Genomic DNA, 20,170 nt, shown 5'->3' on the forward strand with positions numbered 1-20,170 from the left:
CCCAGTGGGCTGGTACCTCAGCGGTGATAGGCTGGAGGAGTGGGAGGACCTCCCGCAACAGGAACTCACTCTGTAGACCAGGCTGGCCTCAAACTCAAGAGAACCAGATCTGGTCTGGGATTGAAGGTGTGGGCCACCTTTGTCCTTTAGATTTATTTTTATTCTTTTGTGTATGTGTGTGTGCATTTGTGTGTGTGTACATGTACCTGTGTATACTGGTGCTGCAGAGGCCCCTTAGAGTTGTGGGTTCAGATGGTTGTAAACTGCCTGATGTGGATGCTGGGAACCAAACTCTGAGTCCTCTTAGAGAACAGCAAGTGTTCTTAGTTTCTGCGTCATCCCTGCACCCTAGATTTTCCTCCTAGTTCACCATTTCGTTAACTTTACACCAAAGCTTAAATCTCAGTTTAGAGGCCTTCGTAGATCTATTGTGTTCTTTTTAAAAATTGCTTCTTTTTATATTTTGCACTTACTTATATTTTCAGGTCTTTTAAGAAAAATGCTAGCTTTACATTCAGTGTCTGTCTACCCCAATTTTGGAAGTCTTTCCAGAACTGGCAGTGCTATTCCACTTGCTTTTTTTCAGGGCGCTTGATCTCCATATAGAAACTATGATTTTAATGGTTTCTAGTTTCAGTGCATTGTCTATGACAGTAGTTCTCAACTTTCCTAGTGCTTTGACTCTTTAACTTTCCTAGTGCTGTGACCCCCAACCATAAAATTATTTCATTGCTGTTTCAGCCATGAAAATTTTGCTACTGTTATAAATCATAATGTAAATATCTGGATGCAGGATGTCTGCTATGTGACCCCTGTGAAAGGGTTGTGAAGTCCGGATTAATGATCTGAGGGCTCTACAGCTCTACAGCAGTCACCAGCAACATGTGGCTCTTTAACTTTAAAAACTTTGGCTGGGCGGTGGTGGCGCACGCCTTTAATCCCAGCACTCGGGAGGCAGAGGCAGGGGGATCTCTGTGAGTTTGAGGTCAGCCTGGTCTACAAGAGCTAGTGCCAGGACAGGCTCCAAAGGTACAGAGAAATCCTGTCTCGAAAAACTAAAAAAAAAAAAAAAAAAAAAACTTTAAAAACTTTGTTCCCAGTTACAGTAGCCACATTTTAAGTGTCCCATGGTGTCATCCCTTATGACCACCACATTGGGCAGCACTGATGTAAACATGTCCATCAATTCCAAAGGCTCTGTCATAGATGACTGCTTTTCCTTCTGCTTGGCACCTCCAGCCTGGAAAGCGCTTCAAACTGAGCTCTCAGCCTGAGGGTTTATAGCTGTGCGGGTATGCAGTTGAGCTGCAGAAGGGAATGAAGCCTTTCTAGACTACTAGCTGTCAGGAAGATTGTCTCTCAGAACTGTAATCAGAAGAGACCTATGGATAATAGATCCTTTTCTTTGCTCAGATGATGAGAGTAACATTGAAATTACCAGACTGGATTCGGCAAGTCCCTGTGTGCTGAATGAACAGCATCCCTTGGTTTTACCTCGAGTGCCGCAGTCTAAGGTGCTGTCCATCACCTCAAATCCGGTAAGCCTCAGAGCAGATTGTAAGAAACTGGAACTGTTCCTGCCAAAAGAAACTCGCTCAGGTGTTTGCCTTGGTTGTATTATTTCTGGATTTCTGGCAGGGTTCACAACAACATAGTCATTTTTTTTGTTATAAACTGATTGGCCCATTAGCTCGGGCTTCTTATTAACTCTTATAATTTATATTAGCCCATTATTCTTGTCTCTGTTAGCCACATGGCTTGGTACCTTATTTGGCGAGGCAGTCGCATCTTGCTTCTTCTGTGGCCGGGTCACGACTGTGGAACAAGCTTTCCTCTTCCCAGAATTCTCTTGTTCTTATTGGCCTGCCTCTACTTCCTTTCTGGTTGTCCTGCCTGTACTTCCTGCCTAGCTACTGGCCAATCAGCATTTATTTAAAATATAATTGACAGAATACAGACCACTGTCCCACACCACTTCCCCCTCTTTTTTTTTTTTAAAAAAAAAAGAACTCTGAATCTAATATCCTTTGTTTAGCTTTTCTCCTGACCATTAGCCATAACAACTTGTAACCAACATTCTAAACAAAGAAAAATATCCATAGTCCATTTTTTGGGAATGTGGGTGTAGTTTTCCAGGCTACTTCCTGTTGGTTTGGGAACACTGATAATCTTATGGGGACCTAAAGAAAACTTAGAATTATGATCAAGTCCTGACTGGAGTATCCTGTGAGGCTTGATCATCTCAGGCACCTTCTTGAATCTGTTCTGGATGTAGAACTCAGACATCTGGGCCATCTGTTCCTACTGGGAGATTTCTCAGGTGGTCTTCCTTGATCAAACCTGATTTTTCTTAACTCAGAATAAATCGACAGCCTCTCATTTTCTGTGGAAACAAAAGCAAAACCTCTTCTCCAAAGTAACATACCTTTTGACTTCAATTTTGAAGTCAAGGTATTTTCAAAATACCTATCTTGGATTAATTCAGCAGCATTTATAAGCAAATATCTTTTAGCAGCTGTTGCTCCTTACTCAGCATTCAAACAATTCAAAGAGAGCATAATAACATTCAGTATCCAGATTCTCTGTGTGTTTTCCATCTATACATGGCTTTATTTTAACCTCTATTTCTTTTATTTTTACTTTCAATTTTTGGCTTTTTGAGACAGGTTCTCTGTGTATTTTTGGCTGTCCTGGAACTCCCTCTGTAGACCAGGCTGTCCTTGAACTCATAGAGATCTGCCTGCCTCTGCCTCCCAAGTGCTGGGATTAAAGGTGTATGCCACATACCTTGAATTCACAGAGATCTGTCTGCCTCTGCCTCTTAAGCGTTGGGATTAAAGGTGTGTACCACCATGCCTTTAACTCACAGCAGCTCACAAACCACACTCAAATGCTCTGTAGCTGGAACTCCTGCCTGAAAGAGTCAGAGTTTGCACTGGCAGGACAGCCCAGAAAACCAGCATTTTAAAACAGCATGGCTTTTTTTTTTTTCCTGTTACAGCTGAAAACCAAAAAGCATGTGGTCAGCTTTTCACCAACACCATTTAAGTGTTTTGTGGCAGGTCCTCTTAAAAGAGCTGCAAGGTTTTATAGCTAAAGCTGAGTCAGGAAGTCTCTCTTAAATGAGAGTGCTTGCCTCTAGCAAGCAGAGCCCACCTGAGAAAATGCTGCTATTAGTAAGCCATACTTGACTCTATTATTTTATGTCTAGAATTACTCCCCAAGCTTTCTCAGGCTTTATGTGGATGCAGTTGTCCACCTGGGTGCCATTTGTTGTCTGAGACTTCCTGTCCTGCCCAGTTCCCACAGTTGTTAAGTTCCAAAGAAACACAGAGTTCTACATTAGTTATAAACTGATTGGCCCATTAGCTTAGGCTTCTTATTAACTCTTATAACTTATATTAGCCCATTATTCTTGTCTGTGTTAGCCACGTGGCTTGGTACCTTACTCAGTGAGGCAATCATATCTCGCTTCCTCTGTGGCCAGGTCACAACTCCATAGTCATGTTGTTAAGAGATGGTTTCACTGTATAGCCCAGGCTGGCGTCAAACTCACTGTGAGTTCAGGTCAGCCTTGAACTCACAATCTCCCTGCCTCAGCTTCTCAAGTGCTGGGATTACAGGTGTATACCATTTCTTCTATGGCAGAAGAGGTGGTTAAAGGCCACCTCTTGATGATGGCCAGCTCATGTTGGTAGTATTAGAACAACTAAGATTAGCTCCTTTTAAAGCCTTTGGAATTTAGGTTATCACATGGGACAGACGTAGGGAGATATACCCCTGTAGCTCCAGCTACTCAGAAAACTGGCACAGGAAGATTACTTGAGCCCACCATTTTAAGGCCAGTATGGGCAATACAGAGAAACACTGTCATAAAAATTTTAAAAATAAAAAATAAAAGAAAGAACAATGAATGATCAAGAACCAGAACTCTAGGCTAGTGAGAGATGAGTCTGCAGAGCTCAGGATCATGTGCTAGTGAAAAAGATCAGTTATTTGCACTTATTTCTCCTCTTGTTCCAAAGTTTGCTTGTGACTTTACTATTTAGGGTTTCTTTTCTCTTGTAAGAGTAATAATGCTTCTCTCTGCCCATGAGAGTAGCCATTAATTTTCATCTGTGTTGATCGGCTGTCACTTAGAAATACAGAACAAGGAGCTGAAGAGATGACTCAGCAGTTAAGAGCACTGACTGCTCTTCCAGATATCCTGAGTTCAATTCCCGCAACCACATGGTGGCTCACAACCATCTGTAATGAGATCTGATGCCCTCTTCTGGCATGCAGGCATACATGCAGGCAGAACAATGTATTCATAATAAATAAACTTTAAAAAAAAAGAAATACAGAACAAAGAAAAGAACCCTGTTCTCTTGACAGTGCACCTTGCCAGCTACTGGTCAGCTGTTGTAAAGTTAAGGCACAAGTTTGGGGGAAGGTGTAAATAACCTAACTGGAAAACTAATTTTGCAAACTTAGCAAATGGAGCAGGTGTCTTCACCAACCAATGTATGCTTTTGACACATAGATGAGTTTCTGTCAAGCAAGTGGTCACCAGCCAAACGTGAATGGCCTCTTGGTTCACGGGATGCCTCTACAGCCAAGGAACCTCTCCCTGATGGATAAGCTCCTGTAAGAAGCTCGGCTTTTCATTCACTGGAGAGCTTAAGTAGAATGCTGAGAAAGAGAGGAAAGCAACCAGTCACCACCAGGCCACTGAGTGGCAGACACAAGAGAGGATAACAGTTAAGGAGCAAAGTCTCTATCCCTGGGAAGGAGACCCAGGACCTGGCCACATGCAGCAGTGTGTGGCTGAGTGTCATGTGCGTGCTGCCCACATGGACTGCTGTACCACCCCAAAGGAAAGTCTGTGTCTAGGGATTTAGATAATTACAAGGCCATCCTAGTAAGAAGAACGGCATGAAAAGAGTAAACATGTTAAATACTTAGGAAAAAGGAGACCATTTTGGCATAAAAGTGTCAGATGTCAGAACTTTAATGCTTTTGGGCCAAAGGGATTGCTTAATGGATACAGGTGCCTGCTACCAAGCCTGACAACCTGAGTTTGACTTCAGGGACTGAAGTGATGGAAGGAGAGCACTGGCCCCTAAAGCTGTCCTCTGGCCTTCATACAGTACCCACACTCTTACAGAAAAAGGTTTTTTTGTTTGTTTTGGTTTTGTTTTTGTTTGTTTTTGTTTTTTTGTGGCACGGTCTATGTAGCTCTGGTTGTCCCGGAACTCAACTATGTAGACAAGGCCAGCCTTAATCTCTGAGATCCACCTGCTTCTGCTTCCTGAGTGCTGGGATTAAAGACATGTGCCAACACATCGGGCTCACAAAAGAAGTAATATTTTAGAACTACAATGCTTCCAATCAAAGATAATTGACAATATTGTAAATTTAAATAGTCCACAGTAAAATTAGTGGGAAAGAATTCATGAATAAATGTGATCAGATTGTGGATAGCTATGCATGCAATGTTAGTATTTGTTCATGTAGTTATAGATGACTACCATAATTTATCTATGCTGTTGTCACTAGGTTGTCTTTAGGTGGGGTTTAATTTATTATGCAGAAAGGTATTATAAGTATTTTGTATAGGACATTTTTGAGGACATATAGTCACATTTAGGACGCTGGGGCAGATCACACAGCATGAGACAGGAACTGTACTTCAGCAAAAGGAAGTGAGAATAAGCAAGAGCTGTAAGGGTGTGCAGTCAGCACTAGTGCAGGGCAATGGTGCAGCTAGCATTAGCTTAGGGCAATGGTGCAGCTAGCACCAGTGCAGGGCGGCGGTGCAGCCAGCACCTGCACAGGGTGATGGTGAACAGGACCACAGAGCTTGGCTGAAGATTCTTGTCTATCAAGTAGTTGATCCCCAGCACTCAAAGAAGGAATGACTGAGCTTGGGGGATATTGCAGTGACAAATGAATCAGAGTCAGTTCTGAGATCTCAAGCTCAGGAGGTTCGTTTTTCTTTTGGGTTCTGTTCTCAGTAATGGACCACCTTCAAAGCCTGGAGACCGACTTAAATGTCACCTAGTAAAAGCTGGTAATTGAACTCACCATCAGACAAGAAAGGAGTTAACAGAATAAAACACCGATGGAGAGCAGCTAAAATCCATGACTCTTTTTTGTTTTGGTTTGGTTTTAGTTTTTGGGGGTTTGTTTTGTTTTGTTTTTAGTTTTTTGAAACAGGATTTCTCTGTCGCTTTGGAGCCTGTCCTGGAACTAGCTCTTGTAGACCAGGCTGGCCTCGAACTCACAGAGATCCACCTGTTTCTGCCTCTCAAGTGCTGAGTGTGCCACCATGCCTGGCTAAACCCATACTTTTTAAATTAGAATATAGTGAGTGAATTGGAAAAAGAAGACATGAGTGAGTGGTTACTTAGGAAGACAAGAAAGCTCTCTAAGGCTAGAACTTGGGCACTGTCCTTCCCAAATCCTCCCAAACACTAAGGCCCTGAATACAGCCCAGGCCTGACAGGCTGAGCAGTCATGGCAGAGGCAGGCTCCTCACTTCTTCCACTCTCCTTCATCTTGTCTCCTAGACATCTCAGAATCGCCAGAGTTCCTGGTGTCTTTGTAAAACACAAACCAAGCCCACTGCTGTGTCTGTAGGGCAGCACCAGGCTTATGGGAGAATTGCATTCTTTAGCTGATTTTTGCAGACAGGGGTCTGTTCTGTTCTTCTTGCCCTGGACAGCATGTGGCAGGAACCTTTTGCTTGTTCCCACTAGCTCAGCACTTTAAAGGTTTATTTTTATTTGTGTGAGTGTTTCACTTCCACATATATGTGTGTGTCGTGTGTACAGTGTCCACAGAGCCCAGAAGAGGGCTTTAGATTCCCTGAAACTTAGCTCACTATTTCAATAACAAATCAGTACCAAACCAGTGAGGCCACCCTGGTGTCTGAGACCTAACCCTGAGGACATTTCCTCAGCTCAGAAAGTGCAGGACTGTGGGCAGGATGCACTAAGTACCTGTCAGCCTTGCCTTCCCAACTGAGCAAGTGACTGTGGCAAGTGGGCCATGGGCATATAACCAAATCTCCATTCTAGAAAGGTATGAGTGAAACAGGTCATTGTCAGGTACACAGTTATAATCCAGGACTGGAGAGGTCAGGAGAAGGATCTCATACTCCAGCCCAGCCTCTGCTGTCTAACAGGCTGCCCGAATCCTAGGTAGCCTCTGGAAGCCGCTCGGTTCTTCTCTTCCCTGAACGTCTTAGGTTGAGGCTTCTTACCCAGAGCCCTGTCTTCTTTTACATAGAGATTTTCATTGTGCTTTCTGATTTGGCCACCAGAGATCTTGATGACAAGCTACTTATGAGGCCTGGCTCCAGTTCCGTCCTTTCAAACCGAAATTGGCCAAACCGAGCCCTGGACCTTAGTACGTCATCATTGTCATATACAGCACAGTCCGCCAGGAGACGCAACCCCCCACCACGCACCCTTCATCCGATCAGCACAAGCCACTCACGTGCTGGGACGCCATGGCCGGCAGAAGAAATCCTCAGAGGATCCCGAGTGTAGGTTTCAAAAGCAAAATTTCTGAACCTGGCAAAACTAGTACCAATAGTTATATGAATAGTAAGAGAATGAGCTTGACTATAAAACTAGTACCAATAGTTATATGAATAGTAAGAGAATGAATTTGACTATAAAACTAGTACCAATAGTTATATGAATAGTAAGAGAATGAGCTTGACTATAAAACTAGTACCAATAGTTATATGAATAGTAAGAGAATGAATTTGACTATAAAACTAGTGCCAATAGTTATGTGACTAGTAAGAGAATGAGCTTGACTATAAGATTTAAGCTATGCCTGGAAACAAATACTCAAGTAGTCATACGATGAATTGTCTGTAGTTTAAATCCAGTTCATTTTTTTTTAAGTTTTAGTGAAATACAAAATACTGGATGAGATCATTTAGTTGATTCTGTTGAAGATTTGTATTTGTGAAATTTAAGGGGGGGGAGGGACTCTTTCCAAAATTGCTCCCCTTTTCTGAGAATCTAGGTGAGCACACTAGACTTAGCGATTCACTGACTGCATTTCTCACCCACTTGCTTGTGTTGTTACAACTGTGCTTTGCATCTCGGTTTTGCTGGTGGGCTCTGCAGTCCAGCGACTGCAGACACGCTGTCTTCTCCCTCACCGATGCCCCTGGGTCGGAACAATCTGCTGCCACCTATTGGAACAGCTGAAGTAGAACGTCTGAGCAACATGGGGTCGCAGCGGCCAACAGTAAGTCTCATTCACACAGCCTTCAGGTGTGTGCCCTGTAGTCTCTTGGGCAGTGGTAGTTCTGCAGAGTTTATGTTGACCTTAATTCTTCTCTCAAAAATAGTCAGGCTCTAGGCGGTGGCAGTGGGGTTGGAGCTGTCGGCAGCCGGGCACCGCCGCTGCTGCTGCGGGCAGTGTTGATCTGGCACGTGCACAGGAGCGCCCCCACCACACCCACACATGTACTGTTCGCTGTCTCTCCTCCGCAGAAAGCCCATGGTGACTCCAGCAGAGCTCGCAGTGCAGTGGTGGACGAGCCAAACCAGCAGCCCCAAGAGAGGCTCCTTTTACCTGTCTTCTCTAGACCCAACACAACTCAGTCATTTTTGGTAAAGTGCTTCCCATTTATTGGTTTTGGAGGGGGTTAACACAGCGTCTCAGATAGCCCATGATGGTCTTGAGCTCCTAATCCTGCCTCCCACTCCCAAGTGCTGGAATTACAGCAGACAGCTACCTACCCAGCTCCTATTTGTCCTTGGTAGTTAGGGAAAGAATGGGGGTAGGGTATATGTTAGGCAAACATAGGACTTTATCAAGTGGTTTCATTAACTCTAAGGAAAACAGTTGGATGTTCTAATGATAAAAATACTAAGCGTTTCTCCTTAAAATTTTCAGTTGTCCCCATTCTCACTTTTTTGGCAGTAAAATGCCCCTATTTATAAACTGAACATCCTCAGCAGCTTACTCTGAGCATAAACAGAATAAACTCCAGTGCACATCCAGTCAGCCTAACTCCACTTCTGCTCCACTCTGTGGAAAGTACTCCAAAAAGTGATGTCAGATTGAGGACCTGATGGGTGTTCTAAGAGCTGGCACTTTTCTCCTTGCGTCTGCGCTCCTGCTAGCTCTTTTACTTTTAAGGGAGTATCTGGTTGTTGTTGGTGGTGTGTTTTTAATTTTCGAGATAGGGTTTCTCTGTGTAGCTTTAGAGTCTGTCCTGGAACTTGCTCTGTAGACCAGGCTGGCCTCAAATTCATCCACCTGCCTCTGCCTCCAAATGGCTGGGATTAAAGACATGAACCTCTACAGCCAACTGAAGTAACTTTGAAATGTTTGAGTTTCATAAAGCTAAAAAGTAAATGGAAAGTCTGAGTCCATCTCATCATCATGAAGTCATAGGTGTCCTTCCCTCTCACCAAGTGTTGGCTCTAGAAAAGGCATGCTGTGAAATCAGATGGCATTCTCCTGGAAGCTGTGGTGTTGCAAACCTGCAATCCCAACACAATGAAGGCAAAAGAAAACATCCCTTTTGTCCAGTTGCAACATTACACCATATGGATTATTTGTAAATGTTAAGATTTTCTTAAACACATATTAATAAAGTTAACATGCAATTCTTACAAGTTAGCAAATCGCATTGTGGGCATCTGGCTTGAAACTTTCTTCTTGGAATTTAACATAGTGACCCCAGGTTGGCAGGTGACAGTTTTTCATTGTTAATGTCAAGGTTCTCCTGTGTGGTTAAAGTGTAGGACATATGAATACTTGGTCCCTAGGAGTGGCGCTGTTTGGGCAGTTTAGGAGGCCTGGCCAGAGGAAGTATGCTACTGAGGATGCGTGGGAGTTTGAAGACTCCCACCATTACTAGCTAGATTTCTCGGCTTCCTGTTGAAATTCAAGATATGCACTCTTTAGCTGTTCCTGCTGCCATGCCTTCTGCCTCCCTGCCTCAGACTCACTAAACCCTTCCTTAAGTTGCCCTGGTTTATGAAAGCAGTAGAAAATTAGCTAATGCACTCTAAGCCTCAAACAACGATCTTTGGGGGGGAGAAGCTGCATCCTAAGACATCTTTTCTTTTCTTTTAGCCAGACACACAGTACCGAAATTCCTGTGCATCTGAGTATCCTCACCAGGCCCGACCTGGCAGAGGGGCTGCAGGTACAGGTGGGGCTGCAGTTCTTGCTTTTGTCTCTGTTCCTACACATCCTCCTTTCCTGCAGACTTTCTATATTTAGCTGTCCCTCATCTGTGTAAATCATCTTAGCATCGTTTTGGAAGATGGGTATAAAAGAAAGGCCTAAAAGCTCCAAATTTCTGTTGTTTTTTAATACCAAGTAAACTAATATTTAAGGTTAATTACTTTTTAAACAAAAAACTTGGGGGACTAGAAAAATGGCTCAGTGGTTAAGAAGATTTGCTTCTTCCAGAGAACCCAAGGCTCCCAGCATCCATGTCAGGCAACTCACAACCACCTGTAAGTCCAGATCCAAGAGATCAGACTCCCTCTTCCGGCCCCCACAGGTATCTGCACATGTGTGGCACACACTCATAGGCACACACATATACATAAGTTTAAAAAATCTTTTTTAAAGCCTCCAATCTTGCTACAACATCAGCTACACTTTTAGTCAGCTGTTAATTAGTTTTAACACTTAGGTTAATGAAATATGTGTCTTAGGCTCTTCAGCAACTAGGCTACAGTTCTGATTTTGTTTGGTTTTGCTTGGAGACAAGAGTCTCTACTCTTCAACCCTGACAGTTCTGGAACTCACATTGCAGACCACGCTGGCCTTGAACTCATGAAGATCCTCATGCCTCTGCTTCCCAAGTGCTGAAAGGTATGTGCCACCAAGCCCAGCTTGCTTTCACTTCTTAGACGAGTTGTTTCTTCAGTAGGGTAGACTACTTAAACATGGCTTTTAGTGCCTTGGTGAATGTGTACTTCGCAGTATTTAGTCTCCAAATTTAAAGTCCACTAGTAATTTATGCAAAGGTCCCTAAGATATAAACTGTGATGCTCATTACCAAATATAAACTGTTGACTAATGTCACTCTGCAATTCTGTATCTGACAGGTCCTCAGTCACATGGGTCTACAAAACCTCAAAGCAGAGGTGGACCCATCTCTAGAACCAGGCAGTGACCAAAGGGCAAGTGAGAACCCGCAAGGCTGCAGCAGACTGCGAACACATGGAGGGCTTCATGCACCAGTGCTCAGGCACCAGATAATGCACAGCTCCTACAGACAGCAGCTTGGTCCATCTTCAAGGGTTATCTTGGTACAATTGTCTGAGAAACACTAGCGTATCTGCCAAAGAGTGCATGGGCAAATGTTCCGTGTCCAGTTACTGTCTTCTTTCAGCTATTCCACTGGGTAGGAAAGACTGTACCCAAAGACGTGACAATGAAAAACAGCCCCAAATCACTGCTCATGTTGTCTGTAACCAATCACCAGTCTAATTCGTATACAGTTCAGTGAGATTCCATACACACGGATGATTCAGATCACTGGCTTCAGAATATTTCTACTTATATTAATTTCTGGAGAACTGCACTATTTTACCATATTTTTAGAAGAAAGTGCTGCCAAAAATCTGAGATACTCATCAAATAAATGTCATTCCTAAACTTTAAGTTCTTTATTACTTTTTTTTTTTCAGGGGAAGGGGTTTCGAGACAAGGTTTCTCTGTGTTACTCTGGAGCCGGTCCTCAAACTCAGATCCACCTACCTCTGCCTCCCATGTGCTGGGATTAAAGTGTGTGCCACCACCGCCCGGCTCTATCACATCTGAATTTTTGTGTGAATGCATGTGTGTGTGTGGGGGGCATACACATCCTTCAAGGTGACTCCCATCTGAGTCAGGCTGAACTCAGACCATCAGTCTCAGGGTAGGTGCCTTACCTATTGAGCCATCTTGCCAGCCATACTTTCCTTTTAAAAAGCAGAAATAAGGGGGCTGGAGAGATGGCTCAGTGGTTAAGAGCAGTGTCTGCTCTTCCAGAGGTCCTGAGTTCAATTCCCGGCAACCACATGACATGGTGGCTCCCAACCATCTGTAATGAGGTCTGGTGCCCTCTTCTGGCCTGCAGACGTACACACAGACAGAATATTGTATGCATAATAAATAAATATTTTTTAAAAAAAAGCAGAAATAAAAAAGCTAACAAAAGGTATCAGCACTGGTAAAAAGTCAGTTTCTTTTCCTAGGACAGCCTCATATGCCTGCTTCACATCAGGGGCTTTTGTGTGCGCATACATGTGGGGGCCAGATGTTGTTGGGTACCTTTCCTGTTTCTCCATCTCATTTTTTAAGACAGGGTCTCTTGCTGAACTTGGAGCTCATGCACAACAGGTTTTTTTGTCAGTGGCCGGGCTCCAAGCTCACTCTTCATGCTTGTGATGTGAGTACTCTACACTGAGCCAGTTCTCCATTCCAAGAGCATTGCAATTGGAGAACTTCTCAAGGGCACTGGAAATGCGAAGGTGAAGACAGGGTTTCTCTGTAGTTCTGAAGCCTGTCCTGGAACTTGCTCTGTAGATCAGGCTGGCTTCAAACTCAGAGATCCGTGTGGTATTTTATGTTATAAAAAACAAAGCTTGTCTGAAGATCAGAGTGCAGAGCTAGAACACTGTCCAGGCAGTGGTGGCCCACACCTTTAACCCCAGCACTTGGTAGATAGACACAGCTCACATAAAGATGATCCCGGCACTAGAAAGGTGGAGACAGGAGTTATATGGCTGGACAGAGAGAGGAATATAAGGTGGGAGAAGACAGGACCTCAGGACAGTCTGAGGATTCATAGCAACAGGATCACCTCTTTGGTCTGAGCACTGGTAGAGGTAAGAACTCTCTAGTAGTTGGCTGCTCTACTTCTCTCTGACCCTTCACCCCTGATAACTGACTCCAAGTTTTTATTATTAAGAACAATTAGAACTAGAATTACAGATCCACCTGCCTCTGCTTTCCAAGGGTTAGGATTAAAGGCATGTGGCACCACCACCCAGCAAAAGTGACTTAAATTATTCCCAGTTCTTATGCCATCAATTAGATAATATAATATGCTTCAGAACTCCCACACCAGATCATATTTCAATTCAAAAGTTCCAGCGTGCTTGTGATCACAAAAAATGTGTGATGTATCTACCTTGAATTATAATGCCCTGGAGGAAGAGGCTCAATTTCTGTATTAGTCGACAGCCAGGACTTGAACAGTCACTACAAATACACCACATACTGTAGCAAATACCTCCCAACCCCGGGTATACATGAAAACCTGTTCTCACAAGTCTGCACAGTGAGTACACGGGTGGACTTCCTTTCTAAGCAGCTTTTCATGTGAACGTTCCCTCAAGTTAGTACTCACCCTTAAAAAAACCTGAGTATTGGCTGGGCAGTGGTGGCACTGGAGAGGCAGAGGCAGGCGGAGCTCTGTGAGTTCAAGGCCAGCCTGGCCAACAGAGTTCCAAGACAGTCACAGCTACACAAAGAAACCTTGTCTAAATGAAAAATAACAACGAAAACAGATTGAAACACATCCACCAGACCTTTTAAGTTTTTCTTTATTTAGCCACATACATTCTTACAAAAAAAAATCTGCAGTAATATGAACACCCACTTCTGTTCCCACAAGGACAGAACACAAAAACGTAACAGTAGAACAGGAAGAGGATCTAGGATTATTGAAACAGCTGTTTGGGTATTCTGAGGGTGTTCTCTGTGGGTAGAGTATTTCTTTTTTTACATTTTTTAAAATTTCACTTTACATTCCATCTGCAGTTCTCCCCCCAGGGTAGAATATTTCTTAAGTGCATGCACATCTCCCTGGGAAGAAAACCCATGGAGGCAGAAGTCGAATCCACCCTCCCCACCATCACCGCTACACCCTTCATGTGAACCCCTCACACAGCAAACTATAGGGATGAGTCCTGCCTGGCTTAGGAGATCCACGTATTTTAAGCAGAAAAAAACTTCTCTCAAAGGTTAGGCTAACACCTGCCTTCACCTTGTCTACCATGGCACCACTGACATATGAAGAGAAAAATTCTATTATTTCTTTTCCTTCTTGGGAGCCGTCCTTTTCCCTTTGGAAGGTTTGCAGTATTTTGCTTCCATCTGAGCCAGAAAACTGTCCATTTCCTTTTGCCGATCCTTTTGTCTGCTCTGTTTGAGAAGTTAAATACATCTTTCAAAATGCAGCAGTGTCCAGCGAGACAAAGTAGTTCATGGTTTGGAGGGGGTGGGGCCAAGGAAGCACTCCAGTGACTACTAATGGGTACCGGCTTCCTTGGGAGAGGTAACAATATTCTAGAACCAGGGGTGAGAGCTGTACAGTGTGGAGAGGGGAAATTACTCCACTGTACACATGGTGCAAGTTATGTGTAATTACACCTTAAAAGAAAACAAAAACAAAACACACTGGAACCCATTCCCAAGAGCATACGCACACACAAGAGACCATGAGGCTGTGAGAGAAGCCCGCCACGTTTACCTGAATGAGTGCTTTCAGGTTGTCCACTCCTTCCTGCAGCCCCAGCTCCTTTTTGGTCAACTCTGCCTCTTTAGCCTCTTCCTGAGCCTGAACAGAAACTTTCATCAGACTCCATGGCAACCAAGAAATAACAGATTTACACCTTTATCCCTTAAAGAAAATGCTAAACCAGGCAGCAGTCCACACCTTTAATCCCAGCATTTGGGAGGCAAGGATCTCTGTGAGTTCAAGGCTAGCCTGGTTGATAGAGCAAGCTCCAGGACAGCCAGGACTGTTAAACAGAGGAACCCTGTTTCAAAAAACTTAAAAAGAAAAAAGAAAATGTTAAGACCCCTTCTAGTGCTGGGGATACAAGAATAAAATCACACACGGTTTTCAACAGAAGGCGGCATACACTTTTGGTTCTTGTAAGCCTTTCTGTTCTATCCTAGAGAGCACAAGTACTCTAGCATCACAAACCATATGGTGACACAAAGGAAAACAATCTACTAGATGGCCTGGAGGGTCACATAGCCTGGAAGGGTAGGCCAGGTATCAGACACTTCAAGTTCTTCGTCTGAAACCCAATTTTGTACAGAGCACTGGTGGCAGTCTTGTGAACCACTGTGGTTCAAAGGCTTTCTCAAGCGGGCTAGCCAGCTTAGTGGTCAGCAGCATTTCTTGCCCTTCGAGGACACGCCAGCATTGGGTTGCCTGTCACTCCAGCTCCTGGAAATCAATAGTCTCGTTGGCCCCGTGTTGGCCTCTGTGAGCACCCACACTCATGCACACACAGTGCACCAGCAAACACGCACAAACACACATAAATTTAAAATGTTTTCTGAGTAGAGAAAACATTAGGAAATTCAGTTTTAGCATTTTTTTAACCTGACTTCAAAGCTGCCTTCACTTAACAAAATATGCCAAAATACCACAAGAACATCTAAAGGCAGTAACTGTAATAATACATGGCCCTCATCAGACAGAGGCCTGCTCTCCAAAATATTCAAAGAACTCAAGAAATTGGACATCAAAAGATCACATACTCCAATAAAAAAAAAAAAAAACCAAAAATGGAGTCCAGACCTAAACAGAAACCCTCAAAAGAGGAATCTAAAATGGCTGAAAGACACTTAAGGAAATGTTCAACATCCTTAGCCATCAGAGAAATGCAAATCAAAACAACTCTGAGATTCCATCTTACACCTGTAAGAATGGCCAAGATCAAAAACACTGATAACAACTTAGGCTGGAGAGGTTGTGGGAAAAAGGGAACACTTCTGCATTGCTGGTGGGAATGCAAGCTGGTACAACCCCTTTGGATGTCAGTGTGGCAATTTCTCTGAAATTAGGAAACCACCTTCTTCAAGACCCAGTAATAGCACTTTTGGGTATATATCCAAAGGATGCTCAATCATGCCACAAGGACATGTGCTCAACAATGTTCATAGCAGCTTTGCCTGTCATAGCCAAAACCTGGAAACAACCTAAATGCCCCTTGACCGAAGAATGGATAAGGAAAATGTGGTACATTTACACAATGGAGTACTACACAGCAGAAAAAAATGACAGCTTGAATTTTGCAGGAAAATGGATGGAGCTAGAAAACATTATTTCGAGTGAGGTAACCAAGACACAGAAAGATAATTATCACATGTACTCACTCATAGGTGGTTTTTAAACATAAAGCAAAAAAAAAAAAAGCCAGCCTAGAAACCACAATCCCAGAGAACTTAGACAACAATGAGGACACTAAGAGAGACTTACATAGATCTAATCTACATGGAAAGTAGAAAGTAGAAAAAGACAAGATCTCCTGAGTAAATTGGGAGCATGGGGACCTTGGGGGAGGATTGAAGTGGGGAGGGGAGAGGCAGGGAGGGGAGCAGAGAAAAATTAGAGCTCAATAAATATCAATTAAAAAAATTATAAAATACATGGCCCTAACTCCTTATAAAAATTTCTAATTAGCAAAGAATTTTACTAATAGTAGGAATAATAATAAATTGGGATCTTGTTATTACAGAACAAGAACAAGCTTTGTTTTCCTCTCACCTCTCAGATGCAGCATCTCCTAAACCCCTCACACTGGTAGGCAGTTTTCAAACTGTCTTTCCGCCATTAGTTTCTCAAACTAAAATTGCATGTTCGAGTACAGCTGTCCCAGTTTTACCTAGAAAATGATTAAAATGACTAGCGCGGTGGGCAAGACACAACCAAATGGTGCCTTCTCACTTCTTCCCTCTGAGCAACAGAAACGGCAGTCTCTTATTCCGGTAAAGCAGGCCCCATACACAAAGGTCAGTTTTTCTCTGCAATTCCATGCATCCAAAAGCTTCGGTTCTTTGCCCACCTACTTGAACCACACAGAAGACAACTCAAGTGCCCACCAGATCCCTAAAATCTTAAATTGCCTGCTCTCCAGGAAGCTCTCTCATTGTGAAAGCAAAGATGAAGCAACTGTTGCTTTAATAGCAGTCCATGGTCACTTTTCCAAAGAGTATAAACACAGATGCTCCCTACCTTGAATTCCTATGCTGTCATTTCTAACAACCCTGGCTTAATCACAAGTCCCAGTCCTCAGCTCTCAGCAGTCAAGTGTTCCTCAGAGTGGTCAGAAAGACTTACTTCAAGTGTGCTTTAAAAAAAAAAAAAAAAATTTAAAAAAGAGCAGATGGGGTCTGGAGAGACCACTCAGGGATTAGAGACCAGACCAGAGGGGTCAAATCCCTAGAAGCCCAAGTTATAGACAGTTGTGAAGCACCTGACTTTGGTGCTGGAAATCAACTTGGGCCTCTGTAAGAGCAGTGTATGTCCACAGTCATCTCTCCAGCTCTTTAGTTTACAATTTTTAATAATTACATGCATCTACAGAATTTTAAAAAATGAATCTGTGTTTTCTCCGCCTCTTCTGAGCCATTTTGGAGACTTAATTTGGGACCTACCACATACTAGACAACCAATCCAGCCTGACCTCAGAAGCGGCAATCTCTTACGTTAGCCTCCTCAGTGCTCAAGTACCAGGACCAACACACTCCAACATCTTCTCTCTGTCCACCAACCACAAATGGACCACAGCCTATGCCACGGTAACGAAGTTCCAAACATTTCCTTCCCTAAGATAGCAAAGCTACAAGGTCTGCCCCATGTGAGAAGTGTTTCAGAAGCACTTTAGGGTGATTTCAAACAATCCATAAAGTAAAATCATTTTCAGCATAACATACCGGGGGGATAAAAAGGCAAACACCAGGGTTTTCTTCATGATCTGACAAGCCTGCCAGATGAGTGCCGCAGGTGAGCCCCATGTCAGCAGTCCTGATTCCCATCGTCTTAAATACTCCACGATCCCTTTCTGGAGCAGCTGAGATATGCTACGAATAGCATTCAGACTTACCCTCCTTTTCCTTGCATTCATCTTTTGTTTAGACTCTTTGACGAAGGCATTGTATGATGGGACCTCCTTGGCATCAATAGCTTGTTGAATGATGTTCCTTAGCCTGGGTTCGTCTGTGTACTGCACACAAAGCACAGACTCCATGATTTGATCCATGTCGCCCTTGAAGTCCAGATAGGCCTGCTTAATATCGGCTAGCTCTTCTTCAGAACCCTTGTACGTCTCTTCAAATGCTTGAATGTCTTCTAGCGATATCTAATAACAAAGAAGATCGCTTTAAGTTCGAAAACTGTACTTATGAACTGGACGGTGTAATTAATCAAAGCCCTGCTACCTTTTTAAAGAGTAACCTCCAATACGCATCCCAGTCCCGGTCCTGGTTGAGGCTACCAGAGTCCTCGTCCACAGTCCCCTGCTCATCGTACACTGCTCTCTGCTCCTTGTCACTCAGAATCGCATAGACTCTTCCCAAGATCTGCAGGCAAAGAGCATCCAAAAGTCACCCTGAACCTCCCGCTGACACTGGGCGGCCAGAACTGCTTAAAAATTCCAGGCCTGGGAACAGCAGTGCGCTGTACCGGGGATGGTGTCCCGCGGAGCGGGAGAAGCTCGAGTGGCCGCCCGAACGCGGGCCCACATACCTGGAAGCGGCGGGTGGCGTCCTCTTTCTGTTCCTCGTCTACGCGGTCGGGGTGCACCTGCAAGGACACCTTGTGGTAGCCGCGTCGGACCTCGCCGTCGGAAGCCTCACGCCGCACGCCCAGCACCCGGTAGAGGTCGGCGGTGCCGAACACCTGCTCACAGAGCTCCAGCAGCCCCATGACCCGGAAAGCACGGCTCCGCCAACGCCGAAGAACTCCGTCCACAGCCGCTCCGCACCCCCGCGGCCTCTACCCACCCACCGCCTTTTTCCCGCCCAAAAAGCCTTGATCGTTGCGTCACAGGCGGCGCACCGGGGGCGGGGCAAGCGCGCTTTACGGCAGCCGCAAAGCGGACTTGATCTCGCCCGCGAAAATACTGCTCTGCGTGCGTGGAGCGCCTAGTCTCCTGGAGCGGAAGCAAGCCGTCCCCGCTTCTCACGCCAGCACTCCTTCCTGCCCCGAAATCTGCCTCCAGGATTCTTACATAGAAGCTCACTCAATGACACATGAAAACATTTAGCAGTTTCCCAGTAGAAAGCGGTTACTCGGGCTGGCAAGGATACTCAGCCATACCTGATGACCCCCAGCACAGAACACAAGTTGTCTTCTGACCTCCACACACACAAATCACATAAGTAAATGTAATACGAATGGGCATGTATTTGCGTTGAGAAATTTAACATACTCAACCCAAAGGTTAAAGTAATGTGTTTTTTTTTTTTTTAAGATTCTCGATACAGGCCCAAATGACATCACCTGAGATGAATCCCTCAATCCTTGACACGGGAGAAAGCCTGTGTCAAACCAAACGCACAAAGCAAGTTTTAAGGACTTTTTATCAGTCAGGCAGTGGTGGCACACACCGGCTCTGTGAATTTGAGGTCAGCCTGGTCTACAGGGCCAGTTCCATGGCAGCCAGAGCTGTTACTGAGAAACCATCCTTGAAAAAACAAAAAATACCTTTTATATTCCAGGCAGGACCATATTTATTAGACAGCACAGAATTAATTCTACTTGCCTGCTCCAGTCACCTGACACTTTTGGTGGACATAAGACTGACTCAACCGCTGGGTGGTGGTGGTGCACGCCTTTAATCCCAGCACTCGGGAGGCAGAGGCAGGCGGATCTCTGTGAGTTCGAGGCCAGCCTGTTCTACAAGAGCTAGTTCCAGGACAGGAACCAAAAGCTACGGAGAATCCCTGTCTCGAAAAATCCAAAAAAAAAAAAAAAAAGATTGACTCAACCTCTCATTTTAAACATTTCAGTGCTTTCTCAGCTTTTCCCACTCCTCATATCTAAAAATCAAAGACAACTAAAGGCAGTCCCTCTCTATCTATTCTCAAAGACCCCTCATGCCAAGTGAAGGAAAACCAGCAGCCACATAGGACAGCCTCAGTCTCAGAAAGTGCATTTGCTAGTAGATGTTTCTAGAACCCAGATAAGACAAGTCAGAGCATGAGCAGGCCTTGGAACCTTCCAGTACTTTAGCCTTACTCTAAATTTGAAACCTACATTATCTATCCAGCTTGTGAAAAACAAATGATCATGTGAAGGAGACACCCCCATGCGTAGCAGAGGCTCCCTCTCAGACCCAGGATTAGGCACAAACCCACACCCAAACATCTATTTTCCAGAAAGATCCTTTATTAA

At 44.2% G+C, this 20,170-nt stretch overlaps 2 protein-coding genes across 10 annotated transcripts in view; one reads left to right on the plus strand and one right to left on the minus strand.

The window, feature by feature from the left end:
- The window catches only part of Fam149b1 (family with sequence similarity 149 member B1), a 46,923-nt gene extending 35,290 nt beyond the window's left edge, over positions 1-11,633 (plus strand). For 3 of the 8 annotated variants that reach the window (XM_041639050.1, XM_041639051.1, XM_041639049.1), the window contains 6 exons: positions 1,414-1,538; positions 4,526-4,629; positions 7,310-7,534; positions 8,133-8,256; positions 8,505-8,624; positions 11,091-11,633. In XM_041639050.1, coding sequence (XP_041494984.1) covers positions 1,414-1,538; positions 4,526-4,629; positions 7,310-7,534; positions 8,133-8,256; positions 8,505-8,624; positions 11,091-11,318 — 926 coding nt within the window. In that variant the 3' untranslated portion in view covers positions 11,319-11,633. Of the gene's footprint in view, positions 1-1,413; positions 1,539-4,525; positions 4,630-7,309; positions 7,535-8,132; positions 8,257-8,504; positions 8,625-10,101; positions 10,181-10,443; positions 10,538-11,090 lie in introns of all 8 variants that reach the window. The other 5 variants (XM_041639056.1, XM_041639054.1, XM_041639048.1 and 2 more) reach the window with 4 other exon arrangements.
- Positions 11,634-13,560: 1,927 nt separating this feature from the next.
- Dnajc9 (DnaJ heat shock protein family (Hsp40) member C9) lies at positions 13,561-19,041 on the minus strand. Of its 2 annotated transcripts, XM_041638948.1 has the most exons (5): positions 18,521-18,961; positions 18,214-18,354; positions 17,880-18,134; positions 14,507-14,593; positions 13,561-14,178 (listed from the first exon to the last, which is right to left on the minus strand). In XM_041638948.1, the coding sequence occupies exons 1-5, from the start codon at positions 18,698-18,700 to the stop codon at positions 14,065-14,067; spliced, it is 777 nt and encodes a 258-aa protein (XP_041494882.1). In that variant the 5' UTR covers positions 18,701-18,961; the 3' UTR covers positions 13,561-14,064. The 2 variants fall into 2 exon arrangements, with proteins under 2 accessions (XP_041494882.1, XP_041494883.1); XM_041638949.1 differs by lacking the exon at positions 18,214-18,354 and having other exon boundaries at positions 18,521-19,041.
- Between the last annotated feature and the right edge of the window lie 1,129 nt (positions 19,042-20,170).

Source organism: Microtus oregoni, unplaced genomic scaffold (assembly GCF_018167655.1).
Source record: "Microtus oregoni isolate MIOR12 unplaced genomic scaffold, Mior012 000056F_ref0000123, whole genome shotgun sequence".
NCBI classification, from domain to species: Eukaryota; Metazoa; Chordata; class Mammalia; order Rodentia; family Cricetidae; genus Microtus; species Microtus oregoni.

What these genes read in the sequence shown, in the direction of transcription:
- Dnajc9 (XM_041638948.1), bottom strand. Translation starts at nt 18,700, where the DNA reads ATGGGGCTGCTGGAGCTCTGTGAGCAGGTGTTCGGCACCGCCGACCTC. An exon ending in ACGCCACCCGCCGCTTCCAG is followed by an intron (nt 18,355 to 18,520) that starts GTATGTGGGCCC and finishes CTTTGCCTGCAG; the next exon opens with ATCTTGGGAAGAGTCTATGC. An exon ending in GGAGGTTACTCTTTAAAAAG is followed by an intron (nt 18,135 to 18,213) that starts GTAGCAGGGCTT and finishes CTTTGTTATTAG; the next exon opens with ATATCGCTAGAAGACATTCA.